This window comes from Folsomia candida, unplaced genomic scaffold (assembly GCF_002217175.1).
Source record: "Folsomia candida strain VU population unplaced genomic scaffold, ASM221717v1 Fcan01_Sc015, whole genome shotgun sequence".
Taxonomy (NCBI): Eukaryota; Metazoa; Arthropoda; class Collembola; order Entomobryomorpha; family Isotomidae; genus Folsomia; species Folsomia candida.
In genome coordinates, this window is record NW_019091207.1 from 3,444,766 (window position 1) to 3,469,565 (window position 24,800).

The 24,800-nt window shown below is 37.8% G+C and overlaps 2 protein-coding genes across 2 annotated transcripts; one reads left to right on the forward strand and one right to left on the reverse strand.

Moving 5' to 3' along the window:
* Nucleotides 1–1,127: 1,127 nt before the first annotated feature.
* Nucleotides 1,128–9,135, forward strand: LOC110856400. The gene is made up of 3 exons (XM_022104887.2): nucleotides 1,128–1,484; nucleotides 6,927–7,493; nucleotides 8,489–9,135. The coding sequence occupies exons 2-3, from the start codon at nucleotides 6,983–6,985 to the stop codon at nucleotides 8,992–8,994; spliced, it is 1,017 nt and encodes a 338-aa protein (XP_021960579.1). The 5' UTR covers nucleotides 1,128–1,484; nucleotides 6,927–6,982; the 3' UTR covers nucleotides 8,995–9,135.
* A 3,487-nt stretch (nucleotides 9,136–12,622) lies between these two features.
* LOC118437651 lies at nucleotides 12,623–13,573 on the reverse strand. Its single transcript, XM_035856842.1, has 2 exons — nucleotides 13,306–13,573; nucleotides 12,623–12,969 (listed from the first exon to the last, which is right to left on the reverse strand). Exons 1-2 carry the CDS (start codon nucleotides 13,541–13,543, stop codon nucleotides 12,707–12,709), a joined length of 501 nt encoding a protein of 166 aa, XP_035712735.1. The 5' UTR covers nucleotides 13,544–13,573; the 3' UTR covers nucleotides 12,623–12,706.
* Nucleotides 13,574–24,800: the final 11,227 nt, after the last annotated feature.

The following is a 24,800-nucleotide window of genomic DNA, read 5'->3' on the forward strand; positions in this document are numbered from 1 at the left end:
TATTGCTTCTGTAATTTGTGGAAAACTTGATGGTAAAGAGTTGATCTTTTTTTTGATATTTTTCTTCTAAAATTTAGATATCTTCCATGTACCGAGCAATGTTAAAAAGCGGATTTTTTTATATATATTTCGCCAAAAAAACTCAAGACTTTGAAACTGGTTGAAATAAATATTTCATTTTTTATAGAAAATCATGAAAATTTTAATTGCTTGCTATCAGGTGTAATTATGAATCAACATCGTACCCAAGACAAATTTTATTTAAAAAATCAACAATACGAAAGCGGCATAATTCTTCACCTTGGACTTGTTTAATTATAATTATGGTGCGTGAATAATTAAGTGTTTTTTAGTACCGTCTCCAAATTTTCTCTGACGCTGCTTTTTAACTATAAAATCGAATTTTTGTAAATATGACCTCATGCTGTAAATTTGGAGTGAAGTGAAATGAAAACTTGTTCCGGAATTGTGTAAGATTTAAGAAATCATATTTATTGATTGTGTCACATTTTGAATTCATGAAAATTCATTTGCATACCCAAGTATGGAGTAAATTTTGAGTGAATGCTGTCTACACTCAACATTGATTTAGTTTCACGCAGTGATTTAAGAAAATGTCGCACTCTGACCTGCCTTTATTTTTAAGCAATACCAGAAATATCTATGTATGTATGTGCATATTAGTGTTGATACAAAGGGTCACGGAATAAACGAGTGAATTGCATTCTGAATCGATGCTAGAGCTTATTTAGCATACATGCGAAAGACGTAAAGACAAATTATGTCACTCATTCATCATCTCCATCAAATCCCACGAATCATGCAAAATCATGCAAAATATTCCACAAATTAGTGCCCATCTCAGTCCATCCGTGAATCCGGATAAGTCAAGAAGCACAATCATTCATCATTACTCGCTCACAAAAATTGCAAACTTTGAATTCCCACAAGTCCAAAAATATCTACATACATACGTACTAAATTCTAAAATATTTCTGCATACAAAAATTGCACACTTTCAAAAATTTTGCGAAATTTTGCACATTTACACATCACCTACTGCCCACAAAAATTGCAAACTTTGAATTCCCACAAGTCCAAAAATATCTACATACATACGTACTAAATTCTAAAATATTTCTGCCCACAAAAATTGCACACTTTCAAAAGTTTTGCAAAATTGCACAATGACTCCTTCGATCTACATCCTCTTGACCTGTATAACCACCCTGACCTCCGCCACCCTTCCACCAGCACCTCTCCCACTACCCTCACCACCACCACCCCCCACCTGTCCCCTCTCCAACCCCATCGACCCAGCCACCATTGTCCTCTCGGGACACGGTCAGCCCACCTCCCTCCGAATCAGGACGCCCTACACGGTTACCAACCTCGCCACGAATCTGCCCTTTCTTTCCTCCATCTCGTCACACCTTAACCTCCTCTCACCCTCCGCCTATTGGGAACTTGTCCCCTCCAGCAAGGTAACAAAGCAATATTATGTTCATGATATATCCCAACATAAGGGCGACACTGGCAGTGTAATAGATAATAGATTTTCCAAATAATTTGTGTATATTGTAGCTCTTATCATCTGTTGTATTTGACATTTTTCGAAATTTCGACCTTATCTCCAGTTATCGAAGAGCTTTCCATTGATGTGCAGTACTTACAAGGGGTCATTAGCTAATGGATTTTCAACCTATGGTCGTCGATAACTGGGGTTAAGTTAAGGTCAAAATTTCGAAAAATGACGAATACAAAATTCGATCCCCATGATGCGTGCTACAATATAGAATATATAAAGGATTAAATCGGGTTTAGCCCATCTTTTTGGGTGGGTCATAAAAATAATGAAGACCTCCAACGATTTTGCTAATTTTTTTATATGTTGTGATACAAGTATCGAAGTGTCATCTCCGTGAATTTCATGAAAGAGGCATGCCTTAAACTCCCGTACTAATTATTTTAGTGGTGGGGGTTTTTTACATGCATTTAAATGGGAGAAATACATGTGCTAAAATCATGATAGGACAAAGTCGTGGAAGACCTCCAACGATTTTCTTCAAACTTTGCACACTTACTTATTATATAAGTAAGCATGTTTTAGCAAAGTTTGGTGAAAGAGGCATGCCTGGTTCGGGTGCAACATGCATAAATACAAAAAAAAACATGAAAATCGTCATCATTTAAATTAAAACTGCTAAAATAAGGTAACCATGTCATCAAAATGATGACATGTAAAAACAATGGGGACCAAAAAGTGGAAATAAATAAAAATAACCCCCATCTCTTCGAGTTCACTCTTGCAACCTTATCTGGTCGTGGATTTCATCATCTTAGCCTGGATTTGGAGCAGTTTTCACCATTCTAACCTGGATTTGGAGCCTATTTTATGAACTTCAAACACGGTAAGTGGTGGTTTTGATATTTTGATGGGTTGGGAAAGGGAAAAATCCTACTCTGGGCCGAAGTGAGCGTCAATCAGGGGAGAAATCTCTTTATTGACGTGAAAGTAAACCGCAATGCACAGTTTTTTTTCTGCCAGCTTTCTCCCTTTCTGTGCATTGTCATGATCTGAGGAGTAGGTGGGGAGGAGCTGGCTACTTTTTGATGTTGTATTGAGTACAACAATTACATTTCTCTGTTTGTCTCGCAGACATTAACGGAGAAAGTCGTGGTGCCGGTGGACTTCGGACTGTGTGAAGGAGGTGCAGTGATAGTTTGAGGTAATTATGCCAATGTTCTTACAATGCTGTTAATATGAGTTTATATGTATGACTATGATGAAATGCAATACACTTTCTACCAAACTATTTCAAATGCTAAAAATAAAAAATAATGCTACATTATTTAATGCATGTTGGTTTATTAATTGATAATTGAACAGGTGTCCAGCTCATTGATCAACCAACATGGTGAAGTTTACATGTGCAGTTTGTGACTCACACACAAGTGTCCGGAGAAGCATGCGTCCAATATCAGGGCAACAAATGTGGACAGTACTACCAAATGCCATGCTAAAAGTCGGAAAAACTGCAAGACTCGATCATCTCATCTGTAGTGGATGCCATGGTTTCATCAGGGGCAGAGTGAGACGAGGATCAAATGTAGACCTGCAGGTACGTCTGAACCAAGTACAGACTTCCAGATCTCGTAATCTTCAATCAAGACGTCATGTGGAGGAGGATTTGCAAGACCAGAACGATGAAGACATGACGAATACCAGTAGCGATCATGAGGTGCCACATGATGAAGAGTTAAGTCAAGCTATGGTCATCGATGCACAGGTCCCAGATGATTCTTTTGAGCAAGATGCGCCCCAAATCCAACATCACGATCCAGTTGTAGAGGTGCCGGGTATTCCATCAGCTACGTCCAACGAGAATAGGTGCCTTATTTGCAAGACATCAGTTCGGACCCGTATCAAGCGCCGAGCCATTATTGAAGTCTTCTTGAGACGAGGAATCCTAATTCCTGAAAACAATAGATGCTGCAAAGACCATCTGGAGGATGAAATATTGAAACCGGAGGACATGGATGCAATTGAAGTTGAAAAGCCTTATTCGACGCTTACAGGAAAGCAAGTGGCGAAATGGTTGACTACCTTAAGACAACTTGCAACAGAGAAAAAATTGCCCATTGATTTCTCCAAAAATTCGTCACTCACCAACTCGGATTACGAGATGTTGCTAGGAGTATCGATAGCCAGTTTTGAAGTCCTACTCAAACATTGCGAAGGTCCCTTAAGGAATAGTCCAAATCGTACTATTCGTAGTGCATTGGCCATATTTCTTATGAAACTTCGACTCAACATTTCTCAGAGAGTTCTTGCATTCTTATTTGGTATTAAGAATCAGTCCACTGTATCCGAAAGCATCTCAGCTGTCCTTGACGCCCTTCTCTCCACCTTTGTTCCACTTCACAGCGGGTACAACCACATTACAAGAGAAGACCTCCATGAGAAGCACATGAGAAAATTCTACACAGAAATACTAGGAGTACCGCCCGAATCCTTGATCCTTATTCTCGACGGTACATACCTTTTCACACAGAAAGCCTCAGACTTCAAACTCCAACGTAGAAGCTACTCAAGTTACAAGAAGAGGAATCTTTAAAAGCCGATGATGGTTGTTTGTCCAGACGGATACATAGTTGAAGCCACAGGACTGTTCTATGGAGATTGTGGAAACAATGACGCGAATATTTTGAAGAAAATGTTGGAAGAACATGAGTCCATCATGGTAATATTAGAAGATGGAGATGTCTTAATCTTAGATCGTGGTTTTCGAGACGCCATTGAAGAGGCGGAAAGCCAAGGACTTTCTGCCTATATGCCAGAATTGATAAAGAAACACCAATCTCAATTCACGACTTCTGAGGCTAATCGTTCTAGGCTTGTGACAATGCTCCCGACTTGAAGCAGAAAATGCTGTCCAAACGTTAGTAGAAGAGAATAATTTACAGAGGAAGAGTGTTCTATGGAAGAATGCGGATGAGGATTGTGTACTCGAGTTCCCTCAACTGTCAATGGAAGAATTAAAAATTATTACTCTGGGCCCTTATCAAATAAAGATTGGAGCCCTGTACAACATTCAACATGCACCATCTGGATCCGGTTATGAATTTTTGTTCCATGAAGAAATGAAGGATTTGATTCGAGCGAAGTTGCAATCTAGATTCAACAAGCGTACTCATCACACCTTATGGATTAAATTCACCCCATGGGGACGCGGACCGGAAGCAGTCATAGGCTGGTACTGTCTCTGCAAGAATGGAGCAAGAACCCTTGGGTGTTGTGGACATGTAGCTGCGGTAATTAATTCACCATAATTTAAAACTTGCTTATTATCAGCTTTAGCATAACGTGGCTTCAGGTTCTTCGTTACTTGTCTCTGAATCGGTTTGTTCCGCCAACTCACAGAAGACAGTTGGACTTAGAAGAATACATTGACGCCACTAGAAACCAACAAGTTCCGTCCTCATCCCAACCTGGTCCTTCTCAAGGTGCCTTAGTAGAGGATATCGTCGAATTGGTGGAAGATTCTTCCGATGAAGAGGAGTTCTCGGATTTCGAGGAATTGTTAGATCTTTAAAAGTTATTGCCGGATATTCTGAATTACACATTCTGCAGTTATTTGTATTAAACCTGTTTTTTTGGCTCGTCAATTCTGTTGCATTTCTCTGTGTACTGTTTCCGATTTTTGTAAAATGCTGTTTTGCGATTTTGTCACAATAAAACTGTTTTGTAACACACCCGTAACCTCTGTGGTTCCAAACTTGATTATAGATGTATGAAAATATTAATTAAGTTACAAAGTACCCTTCTTCAATTGAGGAGAACCTTGACCTCCACTCAACTCAGCCGCTATTATTTCCGCTCAGTTTTTTTGCCCAATAACACAGTTCCCAATTTGTTTCGAACTTATTTTCGTTTTAGCTCACTGTAAAGTATTTTTGAACAAGTTTTTAATAATTTCGAGAACAATTAACATGTCACACAGTGATTGTGAAAGTGTCACAACCAATAAAAATTTGTCCATCGGGACAAAACTCACACCGTTTACTACGTTAGAAACAAAATTACTACAGAGGTCAACGCCGACCAACTTGGAGGGGGCGGCGCCAAGTTTGGAGATTTTTCGGCTCGGCGCGGCGCCTCAATGTTGAAGGAATAGGGAATTAGCTTTATCAGCGGCGGCGGCGCGTAAAATTCTATCGGCGTATGGCGGCGTGGTGCGACGCGGCGTCCCAATGTTAAAATTAGAAATCAGATTTATCGGCGGCGCGTAAAATGCTACCGGAGTTCGGAGGCGATCATGGGTGGAATGTACTCACCTCTGGACTTATCGGAAAGATAAGTCTGGACTGATGAGGTCCGTTAAAAATAGCTATTTCCGTGTACATATGATACCGTGTTTTTAGCTTGACAGCATTGTACTACTCGAGAGGATTGTGCATATCTCGAAGTCTGGTCAGAGGCATTTTGCGACCCGAATTTGTCATTCCGGACGATAATTAAAATTTACAAACCATAAAAGTGATTTTTCGGCTAATAATACTGCTTTAACCACAAAAACAACGCTAAAATTGTATGTAAGTGGCCGTTAAGGAAGGTACATGAGGTACCTTGAGAATTGAGTGAAAAACTCAAGTTTTGAGGATTAGGTCAACCTTAAGTTTTCATTGTTTATATGGAGAAGTTGAGGTGAGGTTGAGGTTAAGGGTCACTTAAGGTCAAGGTGAGGTTGAGGTTGAGGGATCCCTAAGTTTTCATTGTTTATATAAATTAAGGAGCCACTCAACCTTTCCTCATCCTTAGGAAGCATTATTTATAGGGCCATAAATATTAACATGTACATATTTACAAATACATGCATATGTAGATGCTTACATATATAGATACATACATATGTAGATGCATACTTATATAGATACATATATATGCAGATGCTTACATATATAGATACATACATATGTAGGTACATACGTACATATGAAGATGCATACATATAGTTACATAAACATGCATGTATAGATTGCCTGAGGTCACAATACCTCAAGGGACCTCTCTACCAAGTTTTAGTTCCATCGGAGTCGATTTAAGAGAGATCAAAACCAGTGGGGGTCAGTCAGTGTGGGTGTACAATTTTTCTGCATATCTCGTGCATAACAACACTGAAATACTTGCATCACAACCAGCATATATTGCTTGGAAACTCTTCAGAAATTGGTAATTATTCACCACCCAAAAAAAGCCCTTAATTTTCCTGGGGAATAAATGAAAAAGGGAGAAAATTCCACCCAAAACGATAACCATAGCAGATACCGTTCTTTTTCGAAAATCTGCGTTTACACCGGGTGTGTCGCCCTTGAATACGTTTGGATACAACCTTAACACATTTATTTCCTCCACTATCCTCCAGTCCGCCACGAGCAATGTCTACAAACTCGTCAACTTTGACCCCCCGTGAACACGGCCATGACACGGGTTCACCGCTTCGTTAAACTGCACCCTCTCCCCGGCACGCCCGACGTGTTCACCCTACGCCCAGAAATTTGTCGCGGTCGAAATTCCACCGGGGACGGGTACATCTACGTCGAACAGATCGGTCCGGGTGGTCTGGATTGTCACGCTTTTACCGGAATCCTCGAGGAGAAACACAAGTTCAAATTCGCCTCTTTTTTAGACGCCTTATCCTCACGGGGGTTGCACATTGGGGAAAAAATCGTGGGGATTGTGGACATCCCGAGGGACCTCAGGGACCATTTCGCGACCTCTTTGTCCCCTCCCGACGCCGTGAAGGTGAGGACGACGCAGATTAAGAATTGTGGGAGTGGGTGGGTCGAACAGGAAATTGAGGTCAAGTCGGAGACCAGTATCACGTCCAGGTTGGAGGTGCAGGATACCTTCGTTGTGGGGGAGGAGGTCGGGGAGAGGACGTTTTTCGGGGGGAAGGTTGGGGTCAAGGTGCTCGGGTTGTTTAAAGCGGGTGAGGAAGCTTTTTTTGTGGATTTGACATTTGTTTACGTATTTCTTTGTAATGTTGGAAAATTAAGGGGTATAAATTGGTACTGAGGTTATTCATGCAGTCATTTGTAACTTTGTAAAATAAGTGCTTTGTGTAAAATTATTTTACACACTTTTGCAAAATACAAGGACGCCTTGATCTTAGCAAGTTTACAAAGTTTGTATGATTTAGGGGTTTTACAAGGTTATCAAGACTTGCGTCAATTGCCTCGGTTAACAGATCTGTATAATTGTGCAGTAATTCAAAAATTTCGAAAAAAAATTAAAAACGGATCACATTCTATCTTTTAGAATTTTTCTATTTAATTTATTTTGGAATATAAAAATTGGCGTAAAAACGGTTCAGCTTTTCATTTGAAATTCATTTGAATGTTTTCTGAAAATGTTTCTTTATTACAAAAAACGATCTAGGTATATTTTTTGTTGGTTTTAACACAAATCTGACCTGATTTGAGTTGCTTCATAATTTTTTATAAAATCCCCTCAATGTTTTGAAGCTTGATTTCTGTCGTTTGTAAGATCTGCATGCAGTGCAAATATTTGTAGGACGGAATTTATACTGTGTCCGCAAAGTTACAAAGAGCTGCGTGAAATGCTTTGAATGAAATGTGTCTATGTATTCAACGTTAACTTCCGTTTACATATATTTTTGTCCGCTTTCCCTCGAAGAGAAAATTACCCAAGAATTTTTGCAATTCATGAAAAACTTATTTAGTTACCGAGGTACGAGGTTACAAAAAGAATAAATTCACGTCAACCTTTGTAACTCCGTAATCACGTAAACTTACGAAGATCAGCTTACCAACCAAAAAACATGCCTTTTATCTTCCTAAGTTTTTGTAACTTCGTAAGCAAAAATTTCCTTCGAGATGTTCCCAAGTTTCGTCAAAAGTTTACGAGATTACGAAGGCTGTCGTGAATTGTCTCTTAACTAACATTTTACCACCACTTCCCCAGAGACGGAAATAACCAAATCCTGGCAGCAAGATACCTTCTCCCAGAGGGAATCCCACTCTGAAAAAGTTTTCATGCAAGACGAAACCTCTTCCATTAAGCACACCACGACCATCCAGGTTGGCAACCATTCCTGCGTCAACATCTCGGCGACATCCGCCATTTTCAAGAACAACCCGTGGCACGTCAACCTCGCTGTGGAGCTCGTTCTCGGTCAGGAAATAAAGGTCCTGCGGAACGCCGCCAAAAATAATGAGACCTTCATCGGTGTGGATGAGGAGGATGACGCCTTGGTCGTCACAGTGATCCAGAGTGACGCCACGATTTTCTCTCAGGCCACCAACGCCACCGTTTTTCTCGACTTGATGAAATTCTCCGGATTTAATTACACTTTTGACGAGAAGACGAGGACGCTCCGCTATTTGAAACCGGCCAAGTTACAGGTGACCAGTTTGGTCTCGACGAACACGGCGATTCAACAGGTGAAGGAGTGCAAGTGTGGAATTTAAGGTTTGGACAGGAAATAAGAAATGTTAGATTTTTATTATATGTAAGGATTAATTGGTACTCTACTAATTTGCATAATTTGGTAATAAATACATGTGGCTACCACGTGCTAAATAAGTACATAATTTACATACCGCTGGTTATAAAAAGTTTGGTTAATTTTAACAGCGATTCAGATTTTACAAATAAATAAATAAATTTCATGCTGTTCTAGATTTTTAATTTAATTAATGGAGTATTTAACATATCATTAATTTACATACATAATTTGGCAATGCACGTGTCTACCACGTGTGAATTAAGTTTACGGAGGTTTAGCTCTGGCTGGAGAAAATTTCTCCTGTCTGGAAATTAAGTCTCATAAGATTTTCTGATATATTTTCTGATTTTCTGAAATAAAAGCCAATTCAGTGCAGTGTGGATATTATCTACTTAGTGTACTTCATAAGCTACGGCTTGTAAGTGATAAGCTTTGCATCGTATCAAAATATTTACGTAACTTCCAATAAGCATGAGATGTTAAAAATGTCATGATGTCATGTTTGGTCAAAATTATGCTTATCATCAGTATCATTCATGAGTTCTCATAGATTCTCACGAAATTTTTGCTGTGATTGAACTCGTCCTTGACTTTAACTTACAAGAAACATTGATTGGCATCATGACTATAATTAAGTCGATATCCCAAGAAAAACTCATGGTTGGAATCAAAAAATAAATTTTAGGTAGTCAAATTAAAATCAATATTAATCAATTCATAATTGATCAAATCAGACAAAATTAAAATTCAATAGTGCTTCTTTCAGTTCCATTTTTTATTAATGAGACATGTTCCACAGGAAATGGAAACCTATATATTTAAATTTAGTTGAATTTAATTATCTCGTGAAAAATTGAATTCTGCACAAAAAATTTCATTTATTATTGTACAATTAAACACAAATTTTTACTGTAAAAGCAGCCTTAAAATTAGATAAAATACGCATGTATGCATCTACTAAAATAGGAAGTATTTGGATGGGGACTTAATTGGGTTAACGTAGGATTCGGTCATTTATCGGCTTCGGAAATTTATTTTAAATTCTGGTCCGACAAATTTCTTAATTAATAGAATGGGGGTGAGTTTTTTAAGCCATAGTTTCAATTAGTCTCATTTTTTTGAAGGCTTAAGCTTGAAATCTCCTTTCAAAAACTTTAAAAATCTGGAGTGTATATATATTTGCTAATTGGAACCGACCTGCTCTACAAATTTGCCGTGCTTACAATAATTTTTAAATAAATTCCCAAGAAATGATTAAAAATGTGTGGATTTTGTCGATTTTTGAGGATGAGTTATCGAGTCCTAAGTTAACTATCAACACGGATCAATCAATTAATACTATTAATAACAGGTTTTTGGTGTGCGATGTTTGCTCACCTGGACTAGTGGTCTCAACGGTTCTCGGTTCTCATAGAACCGAACCGGAACCGATGGCTCGGTTCGGTTCCGGTTTATACGGAGAACCGAACCGAACCGAAACTTTTATTACCGGTTCGGTTCCGGTTCCAAGTCTTTGAGAACCGAACCGAACCGGCCGGTTCGGGTTGAACCGAACTTCATACATAAATACATTAGCGAAGTTAATCATATTTTCGAAAAAGTTTTACGAATTTCCCGAAATACACATAGTTTCCAAAATGAAATTTTGACATGGCCACACCCCCAAAGTTCCCGAAATGAAACTTTGACTTGGTCACACCCCCAATGTTTCCAAAACCAAATTTTGACTTGATGACACGCCCAAAGTTCCCAAAATGAAACTTTTATTTTGTCACACCCCCAATGTTTCCAAAACGAAATTTTGACCTGGTTACATCCCCAATGTTTCCAAAACCAAATTTTGACTTGATGACACCTCCAAAGTTTCCAAAATGAAATTTTCACCCCCAAAGTTTCCTAAACGAAATTTTTACCCCCAAAAGTTTCTAAAATGGAATCTTTACTTGGTCACACCCCAAAGTTTCCAAAATGAAATTTTGACTTGGTCACACCCCAAATGTTTCCAAAATGAAATTTTGACTTGGTTACACCCCCAATGTTTCCAAAATGAAATTTTTACTTGGTCACACCCCCAATGTTTCCAAAATGAAATTTTGACTTGGTTGCACCCCAAACTTGGAATTGTTTTCTAACTTCAATAATATATACATAAGTGGTTTTGCTGTTGACATGTATTAGAATTTGCTTGTTTAAATACAGATAAGTTATTGGCTTATATGTGAAATTTCATCAGAAACACGTCAATTAGCATTGTTTGTTGTTTATTGCATATTAATAACACTACCGGTTTGATCCGAACCGCCGGTTCGGTCACGGTTTGGTCCGGTTCCGGTTCGGTTCCAACTAAAAAAAGTTCGGTTCTGTTTCGGTTCTTCAATTCTGGTTCTCGGTTCTAAACCGGTTCTTCCAAGAACCGAACCGAACCGCACCGTTGAGACCACTAACCTGGACCTTATTTTTATAGTACAAATTTGGAAAAGAAATTCTTACCGGCGTCAAGTACTGCTCAACGATTCGCGATTTTGTCAAATCGGTAAAATTCTTCTCAAGTTAAATTTATTGCTACGCTTTTAACATAAAATTCATAAATATCAGGAAACTTATTGAAACAATAAAGTTCTAGGTACATATGTATTTATAAACATATTATGCGTATTACCGGAAAATAATTAGTACTTAAGTGCATTAATTATCATTCATATTTTTATGATGGTCATATTTCTTCATAATCAAATTGCAAATTATGTACATATGCACATACATCCGAAAACTAAGCTCACTTACAATTGCAAATTATTTGATATTAAAGATTTTTTACTATACGAATTAACTTTGCATGCTTTGCTTGGAGGAAACATATTATCAGCGGGCATCAACCATCTTCCATATATAAGTACTTACAATTAGTAATAAAAATGATATATTTTTTAACGTGGTCTGAGGCAAGTTGAGAAATTTACCACAATTTCTAGTTTCATGCATAAGCAGTAATAAAAATGGGAGAGTTGGAGGCAAGTTGAGAAATGTGTAATTTCTAGTGCACGAATTAATTGCAGCAAAACTGGAGGCAACTTGAGACGACACTATCCTACCGAGTTTTACATGTATAACTGCGACTGGTACTTGTGTACATAAATTACGACATGAATTTTAATAATGTATTTTATTTTATGACCATACAATATTAACCATAAAAAAGGTCTGATCGTTAGAGGAATTGTCATAACAAGTAAATGTATGTTAAGGTGCGAAGGGATAACTAATCGTGGTCTTCATCCGCGTTGTCGTCGTCACGCCATCCTACCACGGAAAACTTGGATACTGACATTTTATTTAACTTCATGAAAGTTAGTATCTCTTCCTTCGATTTTTTGGTAAACTGTGTAACAAAAAATTTGGTGATGCAGTATTGAATAATAATCAGTGAAATATAACGGAGTGCATTGAAATGTGTACTCGAGGTTCATTATTTGCTTGTAAAATTCGACGTTTTTGGCGCTTCAACGTTTTATAACCTTTGATCTCGTTTACACCTCCACGGGGTAGTCGAACGCCGAAATGATTATGATTTCTTGAATCCCCGTCTTAAATAAAGTCTAAAACTGTCCAAACAAAAAATGGACGCTTTTGGCCTCATTACCGTGGCGTCGTGACCTTCTTACCTACAAGGTCAGTTAACGAACTCTTTCTTGCTTTGATAATATCTGATAGCAGACTAAAAAGAGTAATCGTACTGACGGACAGACAAATCGGTCGCGATAACTACCCGTCACTTGGTTCCGCTCGTTAATAATCCGACTTACGTGAAGATTTTTTATTTTGACCCGGTCCATTCGTTTCGTCGCCAAAAGTACATCCTTAAACAGATCCATCTCGTCCTCGGATAAGTCGTAAATCTCGTCGCTGAAATCGATCTCAAGCGTGAAACTTCTGAGGCCTACGATTTAGAAAGAAATGAAAATATCTGTACGGGTTAAATTCAATTTTTAGGGTTAAATGAGGATTAAAAAAATAATTAAATACATATGTAAATTAATCAGAGGTGGCTAAAACTACTTTGTCAAAATGCAGTATTTTGAACTTCGTTCCTGTCAGGACTAGAATTTCTGGGGTTCTGATAGCCACCGAAGGACGGAAATCGAGAATAAGCAGTTATAGGAAAATACAGATCCTTCGAAGAAATTTACATTTTAATTACGCATTTTGACAAAGTATTTTGCCCCCTTCTGATGCAAAATGATGCAAATCGCCAATTTACGAAGCTGCCACTCACGCTGAAACAATTCTTCGTTATCCCAAAGAGTCTGGAAGAAATCCATAATTCGTTCTATCCGCGTTGGGAGCGCCAAATCCAAATGTTTCAACTGTTTCCAATCCCCACACGCTTCCAGCACGACGTCCAAATGCATCTCATTCTCCTCGTCGTCCGCCATGGCGAACGTGTCCACTTTCAACCTCTCCAAATTGGGAAAAACCGTCGTCAATTCGGCAAACAGGACATGATCATGCATTCCGATGACCTCCAAGTTTTTCAACCTTGCCAAAATCTTGTTCGATTTGCAAATATTTTGCAAAACTTGCTCGACACATTTCGAGTTTTCTGAGGCGTTCCCAATCTCTAACGTTTCAAGTCTTTCAATGTCTTGGAAGAGGTCGTCACACTCACAAATTTCCATCATCTCATTGCGAAAGGTTCGTAATTTGGGCATTTTACTCGGCAATTGGAATTTAATTCTGCTTTCGAAATCATCAAAATCTTCGTCTAAATCAGTTACTCCGACGCTGCTCACGTTCTGAAAGCATAACTTGACCAGCTGGTCACCTACTTGATTTAGCATGCGGGAGAGATCGGCAAACTTGTCATTCGCGTGGGCAAGATCGCTGGGTTTGATCCCATCCAGAGCGATGGTTAGAGATTCGAGATTCGGAGAATTGACAAATTGTGGACATAATCCCCACGGAAGAGTGACCTCCCTCAAATTTGGAGAGGCGGTAACAATCCTCTGAGCAAAAGAAGCAAGATACGGCGTTACGGCGTTCGACCTGAGCGTGAACAAGGTTAGTTTTTGTTTCAGCGAGAAACTTGATGATGACAGGAGGCCCGGATTTGGTTCATTGAATTTACAAGAAATCCGCAACTGTTTCAAATTTGGACAGAAATTTTTCAAAATTAGATACACCGATGACAGACAAGATTCAGAAGGGAAGAATATATCCAAAATTTGCACCCTATCGCTATATTTGTGGCAAAAATGGATCAATTTCAGCCCAAAAAAGGGTATCCGTTCGAGATTTATTCGTTTTGCGAGTCGGGCATCTAATCCGAAACCCTGTTTCAAAAATGGATTAGTTTCCCACGCAGTTATATTTAAGGCAAGTCTAGTATTTGAGAGGGAGAGGACGATTTCGTTCCAAAAGTTGCACACCAGTCGACAAGTTTTCAACGGGGTGGACGTCTGGGTAAAGATGGAGGTCAAAATCTAGAAAAATGGTCATGTTTTAATGTGTTTTGGTCAATTCGAGAGAGGTCGACGAAATGGAGTTTTTATTAAGAGTTGAGTCAGGTGCCGGTTTTTTCGGGCTATTTTTGGTCCGATCGGTTTTAATCGGATCATGCTTTTAGTGTCCAAATCCGATCGGATCGGAGCGGGATTTTTTTGAAAATTCAAGAAACGGATCGGGCCAAAACGGGTTTTATTTTTAACCCGGAAAACGAATCGGGTCAAAACGGGTTTTATTTTTAACCCGGAAAACGAATCAGGTTTTCAAAATCTATGGCCCGATTCAACTCTGGCTTTTATATTCGTTTGTAACATTTTATTTTTTAACTTACAATCGGATTGGTTACTACAATCTCTTGCACGTTTCTTTCCCATTTAGGATATTCCATTTCACCAGAGCATGTATTTCACCTGGTTTAAAATAAAAAGTATTGCAATAAAAATAAATTTTGTTTCAAATTTTCTAAATCATTTGGAATTTGATAATCTGTTAAAATCACTAACCAAGCTAAACTCTGGGGAGAGCCGTTCCTTCTATTTCAAATATATATTAAATTAACAAAAGGTCTAATATTTTGATAGAAAATGTCTTACCTTGCAATTTGACTTGTGCAAAAACACAAACTATGACGAAATACGTAATATGTCAGACAAGGCGGTTTAGATTTTCAAGCAGAAATCTGTGTAGCTGGACATTCACTGCCCATGCAAATTAACGCATCTTTTTTTAGGATGAGACACGTCCACTAACCTACCCCACCGAATTACATAATGCTGCCTACCTACATAAACAATCAACCTGTTACCCAGTCATGCCCCTCCTCCTCCAGTAAAATATCTATTTTGCATATGTACATAAAAATATCAAGGTGTGAAATCAATTTATAAGATCGTTATGTCTGTCTGTCTGTCCGTTAAAGCATGAAAAAGACGTACTTGTAACTTGTAACTTTCAACGTAAACTAGACCTTCAGGTCCAGGACGAGTTCAAAGGTGTAGGTCACATCCGTCAAGGTCAAAAAGGTCACGTAAGAGTCAAATTGTGGGGTTTTCGTGTTGAAGGACACTTTATTTAATGGAGCATACAAATTTATTCAGAGGGGAAGAATTATCATCATTTTACACTTTGACTCAGGACTCCTATAAGTACAGATATACAAAGTATACACACATACGTATTATTACATATTATATGTATTACCGAAAAATGATTAATACATTAATTACTACACAATTATACGTTAATTATTATCTATATTTTTATGCTTAATAAATCTTGTCGTATTACTCGATAATCAAGTTGAGGATTATGTACGCTTTAACAAACTCATTTTCAATTGCAAATTATTTAAATTTAAATATTTTTTACTACATGGTCGGAGGATCAACTTTGCTTGTTAGAGGAAACATATTATCCTGAGGAGACTATCAATCTTTCATTCATAAGTATGAGTAATAAAAACTGGAGATTTTGAGGCAGTTTGAGACAACACTTTCCTACAGACTTTTGCATAACTTCGACTGCTACATTCATAAATTAAGCACGACATGAATCTGATCAACTTTATCACCAACAATGTCCATTTTCCGTCATTTTCATACCAGGTAAAAATGGATTTTCAGATAAAATGGATCCTTTTCTCTGACTATGTACAGTTTTTTTCATTACAAGTGAATTTTTGTTTTAGACAAGTCTGTATAATCATTATTTTATAAGTTTTGAAAAATTGGAGCATTTTTATGTGATTTGTCACAGAATATAGATTCTACCAGAAGAATCGATCTTATGTATTCGAGTGACGCTTATGGAAGAACGGGGAGAGCCAACCAAATAACTCGGTGTACATTTGGCCCACCTCGGGGAGGCACCTCCGCATCATCATCATCGCCACATCTCCTGGCATCAAAAAATGAAGATGAAAGCACATAGGTGGCGGTGGCACCCCGATTTGTGCACCAGAACGCACCCTCGTAGAGCTTCAAATTTGTGAAGACGCAGCTCAGAATGGTGTGTTCTGGTGCACAAATGGCCATTTGTACACCAGAACACACCATTCTGAGCTGCGTCTCAGATATATGCGTGATATAGATCGTGATATGGAGCGTGATATAGAGCGTGATATATTTATACTTGAAAATTTTAAGTATAAATATATCAAAATCCATTAAGAATTGGCTTAGTTATTCCAATTTGAAGTTCAGAAATTCTTACGCGTGCTACGAATCATTGTCATTGACAACGGCGCAAGACTAATAAATTGAAAACAAATTAAGCATTCAAAACTGTAAACAGCACAACTAATCGTTATTTCTGTAACACAATTGGTAAACTGCATGAAATTGTTGTTGGTGTTGCACCTCCAGATCAGGTGTATTTAGTAATCTAGCGACCAAAATGATGTAAATTGGTTAAGAAATAAACGGATTTATTCAATTTTAAAAACCCAGCATTTGAAAAAATTATTCCGGATCAAACTAATGAAAAGGAGTAGTGCAATGCAGTAATCCCATGGACAATCAAAAGTTATAAATAAACAAGGTCCCTAAAAAGGGGAAATCTTAGTGAGGTAGTGCAATCATAACTAATAAATAAAATTAGATTGCAGAAGTTTTGCATCACCGCTCTCGGTTCCATTTTTAACTGGATACACTATAAATTTTGCTTCGCATACGAATTTCATAATTTTATTGAATAAATTGAGGAAGGAATACATTTTTACTATATAGTGATCAAAAGTAGTTTAAATTACCTGCGATATACAAAATATAATGCCTAAACAATTTTGAACTATGTACGTACTTATTTGTTTAAAAAAGATACAAATCTATAATTTTAATTCAATATATTAATTTGGATATTCTATTAAGACAAAATCATCGGACGTTTTGAGGGGGCAAGTGTTATATTTAAACGATTAATGCTCCAAGTTAAAAATAGAACCGAGAGCGGTGATGCAAAACTTCTGCAATCTAATTTTATTTATTAGTTATGATTGCACTACCTCACTAAGATTTCCCCTTTTTAGGGACCTTGTTTATTAATTTTTAGAAATGTTTTTGGAAAATTTAGATAGATGAGAATTCGTCCAGAACTCTTAGAATTGGCAACACCCTTTCGTCTGAGAAGATAAAATTTCGTAAAACTATTGTCTGTCGGTGAAAATTCTTTACCAAGAGGGGTGGAAATTGAATTGGTAATTTATTATCACAAATTTAAAATACGTATTACTTGTCTATATTTTGTCAATTGTTTTATAATTAACCCATAAAAATATATAAATAATTTCTAGAAATTAAAGGATTTTAGAAAATATTAATGTTTTGATAAATATTTGGAGGCTTTTTAATAAGAAAATGTATAATTCGATCGAGGAATTTATTTCCCAAGTTTGTAAAGAAATTTTATAAAATTTGCACAATTTACAAAAATTCGAGTGCACTGTGAAGTGAATAAAATTCAATAATTTTAAGAATCTTACTTATTCAGATCAAGGTATTACCTTCATTTGTGGTTATTCGCCCCTCGACGTCATAATTGCAATGACATTTTTTTTTGTAATTAAAAAAATACCGACTTTTTTACAAAAAGGAAAAAAATCGAGCCTTGTAACCATTTTTACAAATCTCAGATTTTCCTCCTAAATACAAATACTAGCTGGAAATATGCAACAATTTGTCTAAATGGCGTTCAAATCCGTCAATAATCCGACATCCGACACAAACTGTTGTTCTGAATTTTCTATTTAATTCCTCAAAACTCAATCCAGAAATTATATTTCTCGTCGAAAATTGTGTAAACGAATTTTTTTGCATAATTTGAAATTATATAATTTCTGATTACGAAATTTCTGGACCAGAATGAAGTTTATGCAATTTAAGACAAGTTTTTTAATTTGTCCCAAGTTTAATAAATACCAATTTTAACGTATAGGAGTTTAACAACACTAAGCTAATCCTATAGCAAAATTGTACTGTAATTGTCACCAAGTATCTGTCACCAAGTATATTTGCATAAATCGTGGACATTTATAACGTGATACAAGTTTACCAGCATCGCTTCTAGAATTTAGAGATTACAAAAATCCGAGGGAATTGTGACCTTGAATGAAATTAAGTTAAAAATCTGAATGCTTTGATTTCTATTCTTGCGTTTTGAGTAGAAATCTTCAGCATTTATATAAGGATGTTAATTTAAATGGGTTTGGACGGTACTATTTGAGGACATTTTGACTTGATTTTATTGATTATTGCGAGCTTTCGATCGCTTATAGCAGATCATCATCAGGCATGATGATGATCAAGGATGTTAATGTATTATAAATATATTCACGCTTGCATTTACAAGTAACCCCGGGAAAATATGTCTGAAACATCCATAGTTTGCAGAGATTACGAAAGAAAAATATCAACCGGAAATTTCCTTTAATCTGATTCTCTTTGAAATCAATCTTACTAGAAATGTAGGTTTTCTTTATTAAATCTTAGTATAAGGTGTATCGCAGAGTATGTGTAAAAAAAATATGTATCACAAAAAGTATCGAAAAATCTGACTACTCAGCAGTCGCACAAATAAGTCCCTAAACTTAAAAAAAAACGCAGAAAATCGCAGAAAAAGTCCGTAAGAATGGGAGAGAGAGAGCGGACTACAAATAGTACACTTCCTCCAGTTCCTTTCCTGGAGGAAGAGTACCCAGAATCGAAGCAACGTTCCCACGTTGCGCGGCGAGGGAAACCCGCTGGCGCAAAAAGTTCACGGCGTTGGCCTGCCCAGTTGTGGCGGCGATCCGCTGACCAACTTGGAGGATGAAGGCAAGTCCTTCCTGCCCCCATACTCCTGTGGTCTCCATGGCAACGGGAACAAAGATGTATCGGTCCATGAGGAACGCGTACCTCTTCCTCTTGCGGTCCTCTGCCTTGCTGGCGGCAGCGCCCTGATGGCGCACGGTGTCTGGGAGGTAGCTGGGGGCGAATGTGTCCGCGCAGGTGAAGTCCCAGACAAGGGACCTCCCCCGCGACCAAGGGACAAGTGTCATCCCGTCGGGACGCTTGCCGTCCGTAGTGGAGCACCCCGCGGGCTCCCTGATGCAGGGTACTTCGGCAGACCGGAGGGCTCTGGCGATGACGTCGTTGGCGGCCTCATGGCGGGGCCAACGACCCTTACTTCGGCGGCAGGAGAGGCCGTGGTAGCCTCGGGAGGTGACCTGCGCCCCGCACGGGCACTTGTGGGGCTCGCAGATATCGCAGCCGAGGCGGAGTGCGATGGCGACACGAAAGGTCTCATTTGGGAGAAGAGTGCCCAGTTGTGGAGAGGGGAGGGCGTTGAGCCACACCCCCGCAAATTTGTCACGGAGGGAGCGTAGGCGGGCAGTATCCTCCGGGATAACTGCCAAATCGGCGAGTTTGGACAAAGTGTTGTCCAATATGGGGCGTTCCCAAGCTGCCTGGATCCCCCTCACGGTCTCAGGTGGGAGGTCGGTGAGGCCCAGGTCGGTCCACCGCTGCACCCCCTCTGCCATGGCGATGTCGGTGCCATGGAGGTGGTCCGGAAGGAGACGTTCTACGTGGGGCAGGACGCTGTGGACCGACGCTAAAAAGCACGGTATCGCCACATCCACATCGTGCCTGACCCCCAGGCCGCCTTCCTTCACGGGGAGGGAGGACTGCATCCATGCAGCCTCCGAGAGGGTACAGTTGAGGATCCCTTCCAGGGCGTCCTTTAGCGTGGCGTCGTAGTGGACGAGGCGTCCAGCTTTCTCCAAGATGGGGCGCAGCGGAGAAAGTAAATCAGACGAGGGATGGAAATCGACGCCCGCAGGAGGAAGAAGGCCGAATGAGCCGAAAGGTTGAGGAGTCGATGGGAGAAGGTGGTCAATTGCTGCGTCTTCGTGGCCAAGACCACTCCCAAAGCTTCGTTGGTTAGGGGGGCGCCCAGCAGCATCGCGGATTCAGGGGACATCAGCTGGATTCCGGGGGCAACTTGTTGGAATTGGAGGAGAATGTCGATGGCGGTGTCTCGCTCCGCCCCCAGGATCCCCACTTCACACTTGTCGTGGTTGAGATGCAGGCCCAGCTCACCACTCATCCTACTAGAAATTGATCCAATCATTGTTACAAATTATTATTTTTTCATTATTATCTGACTAGCGTATTAGCCCGTCTCCCGCCGGGCGAGAGTTGATTGATACTCGAAATTCTACAAATTATATTTTTCTAGATATTTATTAAAGGATAGTCTTTGTCGCCAAACGGAACACTAAAGTGAAAATTCAAAAAGATCCTCAAATAATTTGAATTTTCGCGCCATTCGAAACTTAACTTTCTCCACGTGCACTTCCGTTGCAGACAAACATTTCCAGATTACAATATAGATTCACTTCCGTTACGGAAAATTACTTTCACTTCCGTTGCAGACAAACATTTCCAGATTATAATATAGATTACTCTTCTAGACAAAAGAAATTTAATCTAAAAAATATAGCGACGTCGAAGTACTAGCAAATTAAAAAGTTGTCGAATTTGAAACATATTTTGTAACCCGATTTTCTTTAGTAATCTTGATTAAGAGTTTGAAAGTTAAAAATTAAGGAAACCTGTCAAGCCATCCCTACCGGATCAAATTATCTCTCGGTAGGGAACTTGCAAACATTGTGAATTTTCAGTAGTCACTGGTCTGACAATGAGAGCATAAGTTGGGAGACATCAATTGTTAGAAAAACCTACTCTTCATCCATTGGAGTTTGATGCTCCATAAGGAACCCCCGTCTTTAGTGCATTGCTCAGTATTCAGCCATGGTTCAAATTCAAATGGATGAAATCTAGGAGGTAAATGATCTAACTAACTTGTTAATAAAGTCAGATTTAACTAGAATAAAATTTCGACCTCGAAGTCCTACGAAAGTAAAAGTCTGTGCAAGAATAAGAAACGTATTTTGTAACCTAATTTTGCTTACTGTTCTTTAAAAACTAATATGCAGGAAAAAAATCTGAAACGTTATTTGGCGGATGAATGTTAGGTCCCTTGATTTTATTTAAAAATGTTTTGAAACTTCCACCTGATTTTCATTATAATAAATATGCATAATTAAACCGCTGTCAATGGTAGTCAGCAACTTATTCTTCGCCTTTAAAAAATTTTTAACACCTTTACTACATATTTATTTTGAACGAACTTTATCTTTATTAAGAGCTGAAGCTAAAAAATTAATTCACATTTAAAAATTAAGGAAAACTGTCAAGCTCTAAGGTTATTGTTATGCGAGAAACGTCGGAAAAAAAATTGTGAATTTTCCCCGGAAACGTAAATAATAATGCATGAACCATTTTGTTAAAAAGTTGTTACGATTTTTTCAAGAAATTAATCGATCAAAATCACAAATTTAATTAATATTTTTTAAAAATCGCTTTCTGCGAATGCTCAAGTTTGAGAGAGATATTTACATCCGAAGAGCGAAAAATATGCAGAAAAAGCAAAGTTTAAAATTATTATCGTTTAGATAGGGTGAGTTTTCTCCTCTTCGGATGCAAATATCGCTGCCAAACGTGCGCCCCGGGAGATGATGTATATTGCAAATTTCATATTAGATATTTCAACTGACACTATAGTGGTCTCAACGGTCAGGTTCCTGGAAGAACCGCTTTGGAACTGGGAATCGAAATTAAAGAACCGAAAGACAGGACCGGTAATATAAGTTTCGGTTGGGTTCGGTTCTCCGTTTACGTTTTCAGAACTGAGTTTGCTCAAAGGCTAGGAGATATCCATTGGTAAACTCCGTTTCACGCTATCTGAGTTCATCACATGGAGTACATTAGCCGAACGAGCCGAATTATTTTACTATTTGACACCACTTATTTTTATTGATAGCGTGAAATGGAGTTTATAGAAATTTGCAGGAAGCGAGATCGTATCTAATTAACTTCCTATCATGGAAACCAGATTTATCTGCAAGCAAATATCGACGTCGAAGTCCTAACAAAATAAAAAATTCTGCAAGTTTATCAAATATATTTTGTAACCTGGTTTTAAATCGTAATTAAGGGTAGGAATTGAAAAATCAATTATGTACACTCTAAATAAAAATGAGTAAAATGTACTCAAGGTTGGGTAAAAAAGAGGATGACACAACTAAAAGGTTGTGTCATCCTCCTATTTTAACCAACCTTGAGTGATTTTACTCATTTTTATTTAGAGCGTAATCAAAATTGTTTTTATGCACAAAATACAATTTCATCATGATTCAGTATGGTTTTTATGCACAAATACATAAATATTAACCCCGTTGGTTTAATCCACGTTGTACACGTCATTCCAACATCAGCGTGGAATTCGCCGAGCTGAAAAATTTCAGTTGAAGTAGGATTTGACAACCTCCTAAACACTTCATCTAGCCAACTTTGTAAACTTTGCAAATTTACAATAACATCCTTTTTATAACTATTTGTATCGACGTCTCAAAATTTACAAAGTTTACAATAATGTTTCAAGCTAATAAACTACTCAAGCAAATCACGCCGCTTGAATCACGCAGTCCACAGTAACATTATAAAATCCGTAAATTCTGCAAATTTTTACAAAATTTGACAAATATTTCGAATGAATGTTAGCTCCCAAATTTGTGTAAATTTACTCAAATCATGTTTTTTTTAGTTTGTAAAATTATTTTATTATTCTTACGGATTTTTTTTTACAAATATACCAATGATCACATGAGTGTTCTGACGGCAGACCTTTTAATTAATTTGAATTATCATTTTTTTCCAATAATTCTGAACTTGGCGTTCAAATTGTTCTATTCCAAGTAGTACAAAATTTCAGTAAATCGATAAAGATACCACGGACCAATTCATTGCGAACTATGGCGTGAATTGTCTCACGGCGTCACAAAATTATGATTTCTGACTACATAATTAGAAAGATCAAGTCTTTATTTCCAAACCGATTGGGGAATGGTTTACTCGGTTTAATAAAATAACCGCGTGTATTCCTAATTTATAAAGGTGTCAAGTCTAAAATTTTTCGAAAATTCTTCAAAATAAAAATAGACTTTTGCGCAATCTTTACGAAGAAAACTTATGCATATTTGTAAGTAAATCAAATTCTGCAGACGAATTTGATTTATTTAAAAATTTGCTAATCAAATTTCTGAAAACAAGTTTTTTAGTAGTCATTATAATTCTGACCGAGTCTTCGTAAGTGGTGTTGGCCATGTGCGCCAAAGTGTGAGACGCCATCGTAATCAGGCCATTATTATGGTGAAAAGTTGTCCGAAACGGTTTAAATTCTGGGGCGTAATTGAGTGTCTTCACCGTGATAATATTTTGTTAATAAATTAACAATTATGGAGCATGTGACCTTTAGATCTCTTCTTCACCATTCATGAGCACCGTGCAATCCTTTTGTTAAAATATTTTTAGCAATAATTGACTTAACCGCCGTGGTAATATTTTTTGAAGATATAACAATGTTGAGATATGTAAAAGATGCCTTCTATCCTGGATACACGGCAACACGGTATACTTTTGGTAAATTGCAAAAAGAAATTACAAAATCTAAATTGTTATATTTTAGGGCTCACTCTATCCTCTTTGGATGCAAATACCACCGCCCATTGGGAGATCCTCTGCAAATTTTATATTGATCAAAATCGTGATCTAATGTTCTCAAAATCGGTGAGCATATGCTAAGAGACCTCCATTTTTATAGAAATACTAAAGTAGAACTAATGGAGCTATCTATGAAAATTAACTAATCATTAACCAAACTAGATTTATCCAAAAACAAATATGGTCGTTAAAGTCTTGTCAAATAAAAAGTCCAATTTCTGAAATATTTTGTTAGGAAACCTCCATTACGATTACGAATATTACAAATAACAAGAGCAAGGAAACTTATCTAATAAACTTGTTAATAAAAATTAGCTAAAAAACTTACTTCCGGAACTACTTGACGATCCCCAACTTTTCCTTTATTTAAATGAATCAACATATATTTCGTAAAGTCGTTGGCAGACGTTAAAATTGCACCGCTCGCCAGGATAAATGAGACCGATCTGAAAAATCACATTTTATTTTAAATTATTTGTTACACGAATAATTAGCATGCAACGTATGTATTAATTAAGTTTCCGCTATTATGGTTATAAATTTTGTAAAAAAGAGGAAACATTATGGAAAAGTGAGCGAAAATGGAAATTTCATCGTTCTCAATAATATTCTGATAATCTGATTCTGACTTATTTTTAAAATTTTCCACCTTATTACAAAAAACAAA

Bases quoted from the DNA above. Each gene is read 5' to 3' on its own strand.
- LOC118437651 (XM_035856842.1), bottom strand. From the start codon at position 13,543: ATGCATGATCATGTCCTGTTTGCCGAATTGACGACGGTTTTTCCCAAT. The intron at 12,970-13,305 runs GTGAGTGGCAGC...TCTAAATCGTAG, and splicing joins TAACGAAGAATTGTTTCAGC to GCCTCAGAAGTTTCACGCTT.
- LOC110856400 (XM_022104887.2), top strand. From the start codon at position 6,983: ATGACACGGGTTCACCGCTTCGTTAAACTGCACCCTCTCCCCGGCACG. The intron at 7,494-8,488 runs GTGAGGAAGCTT...CCACTTCCCCAG, and splicing joins GCTCGGGTTGTTTAAAGCGG to AGACGGAAATAACCAAATCC.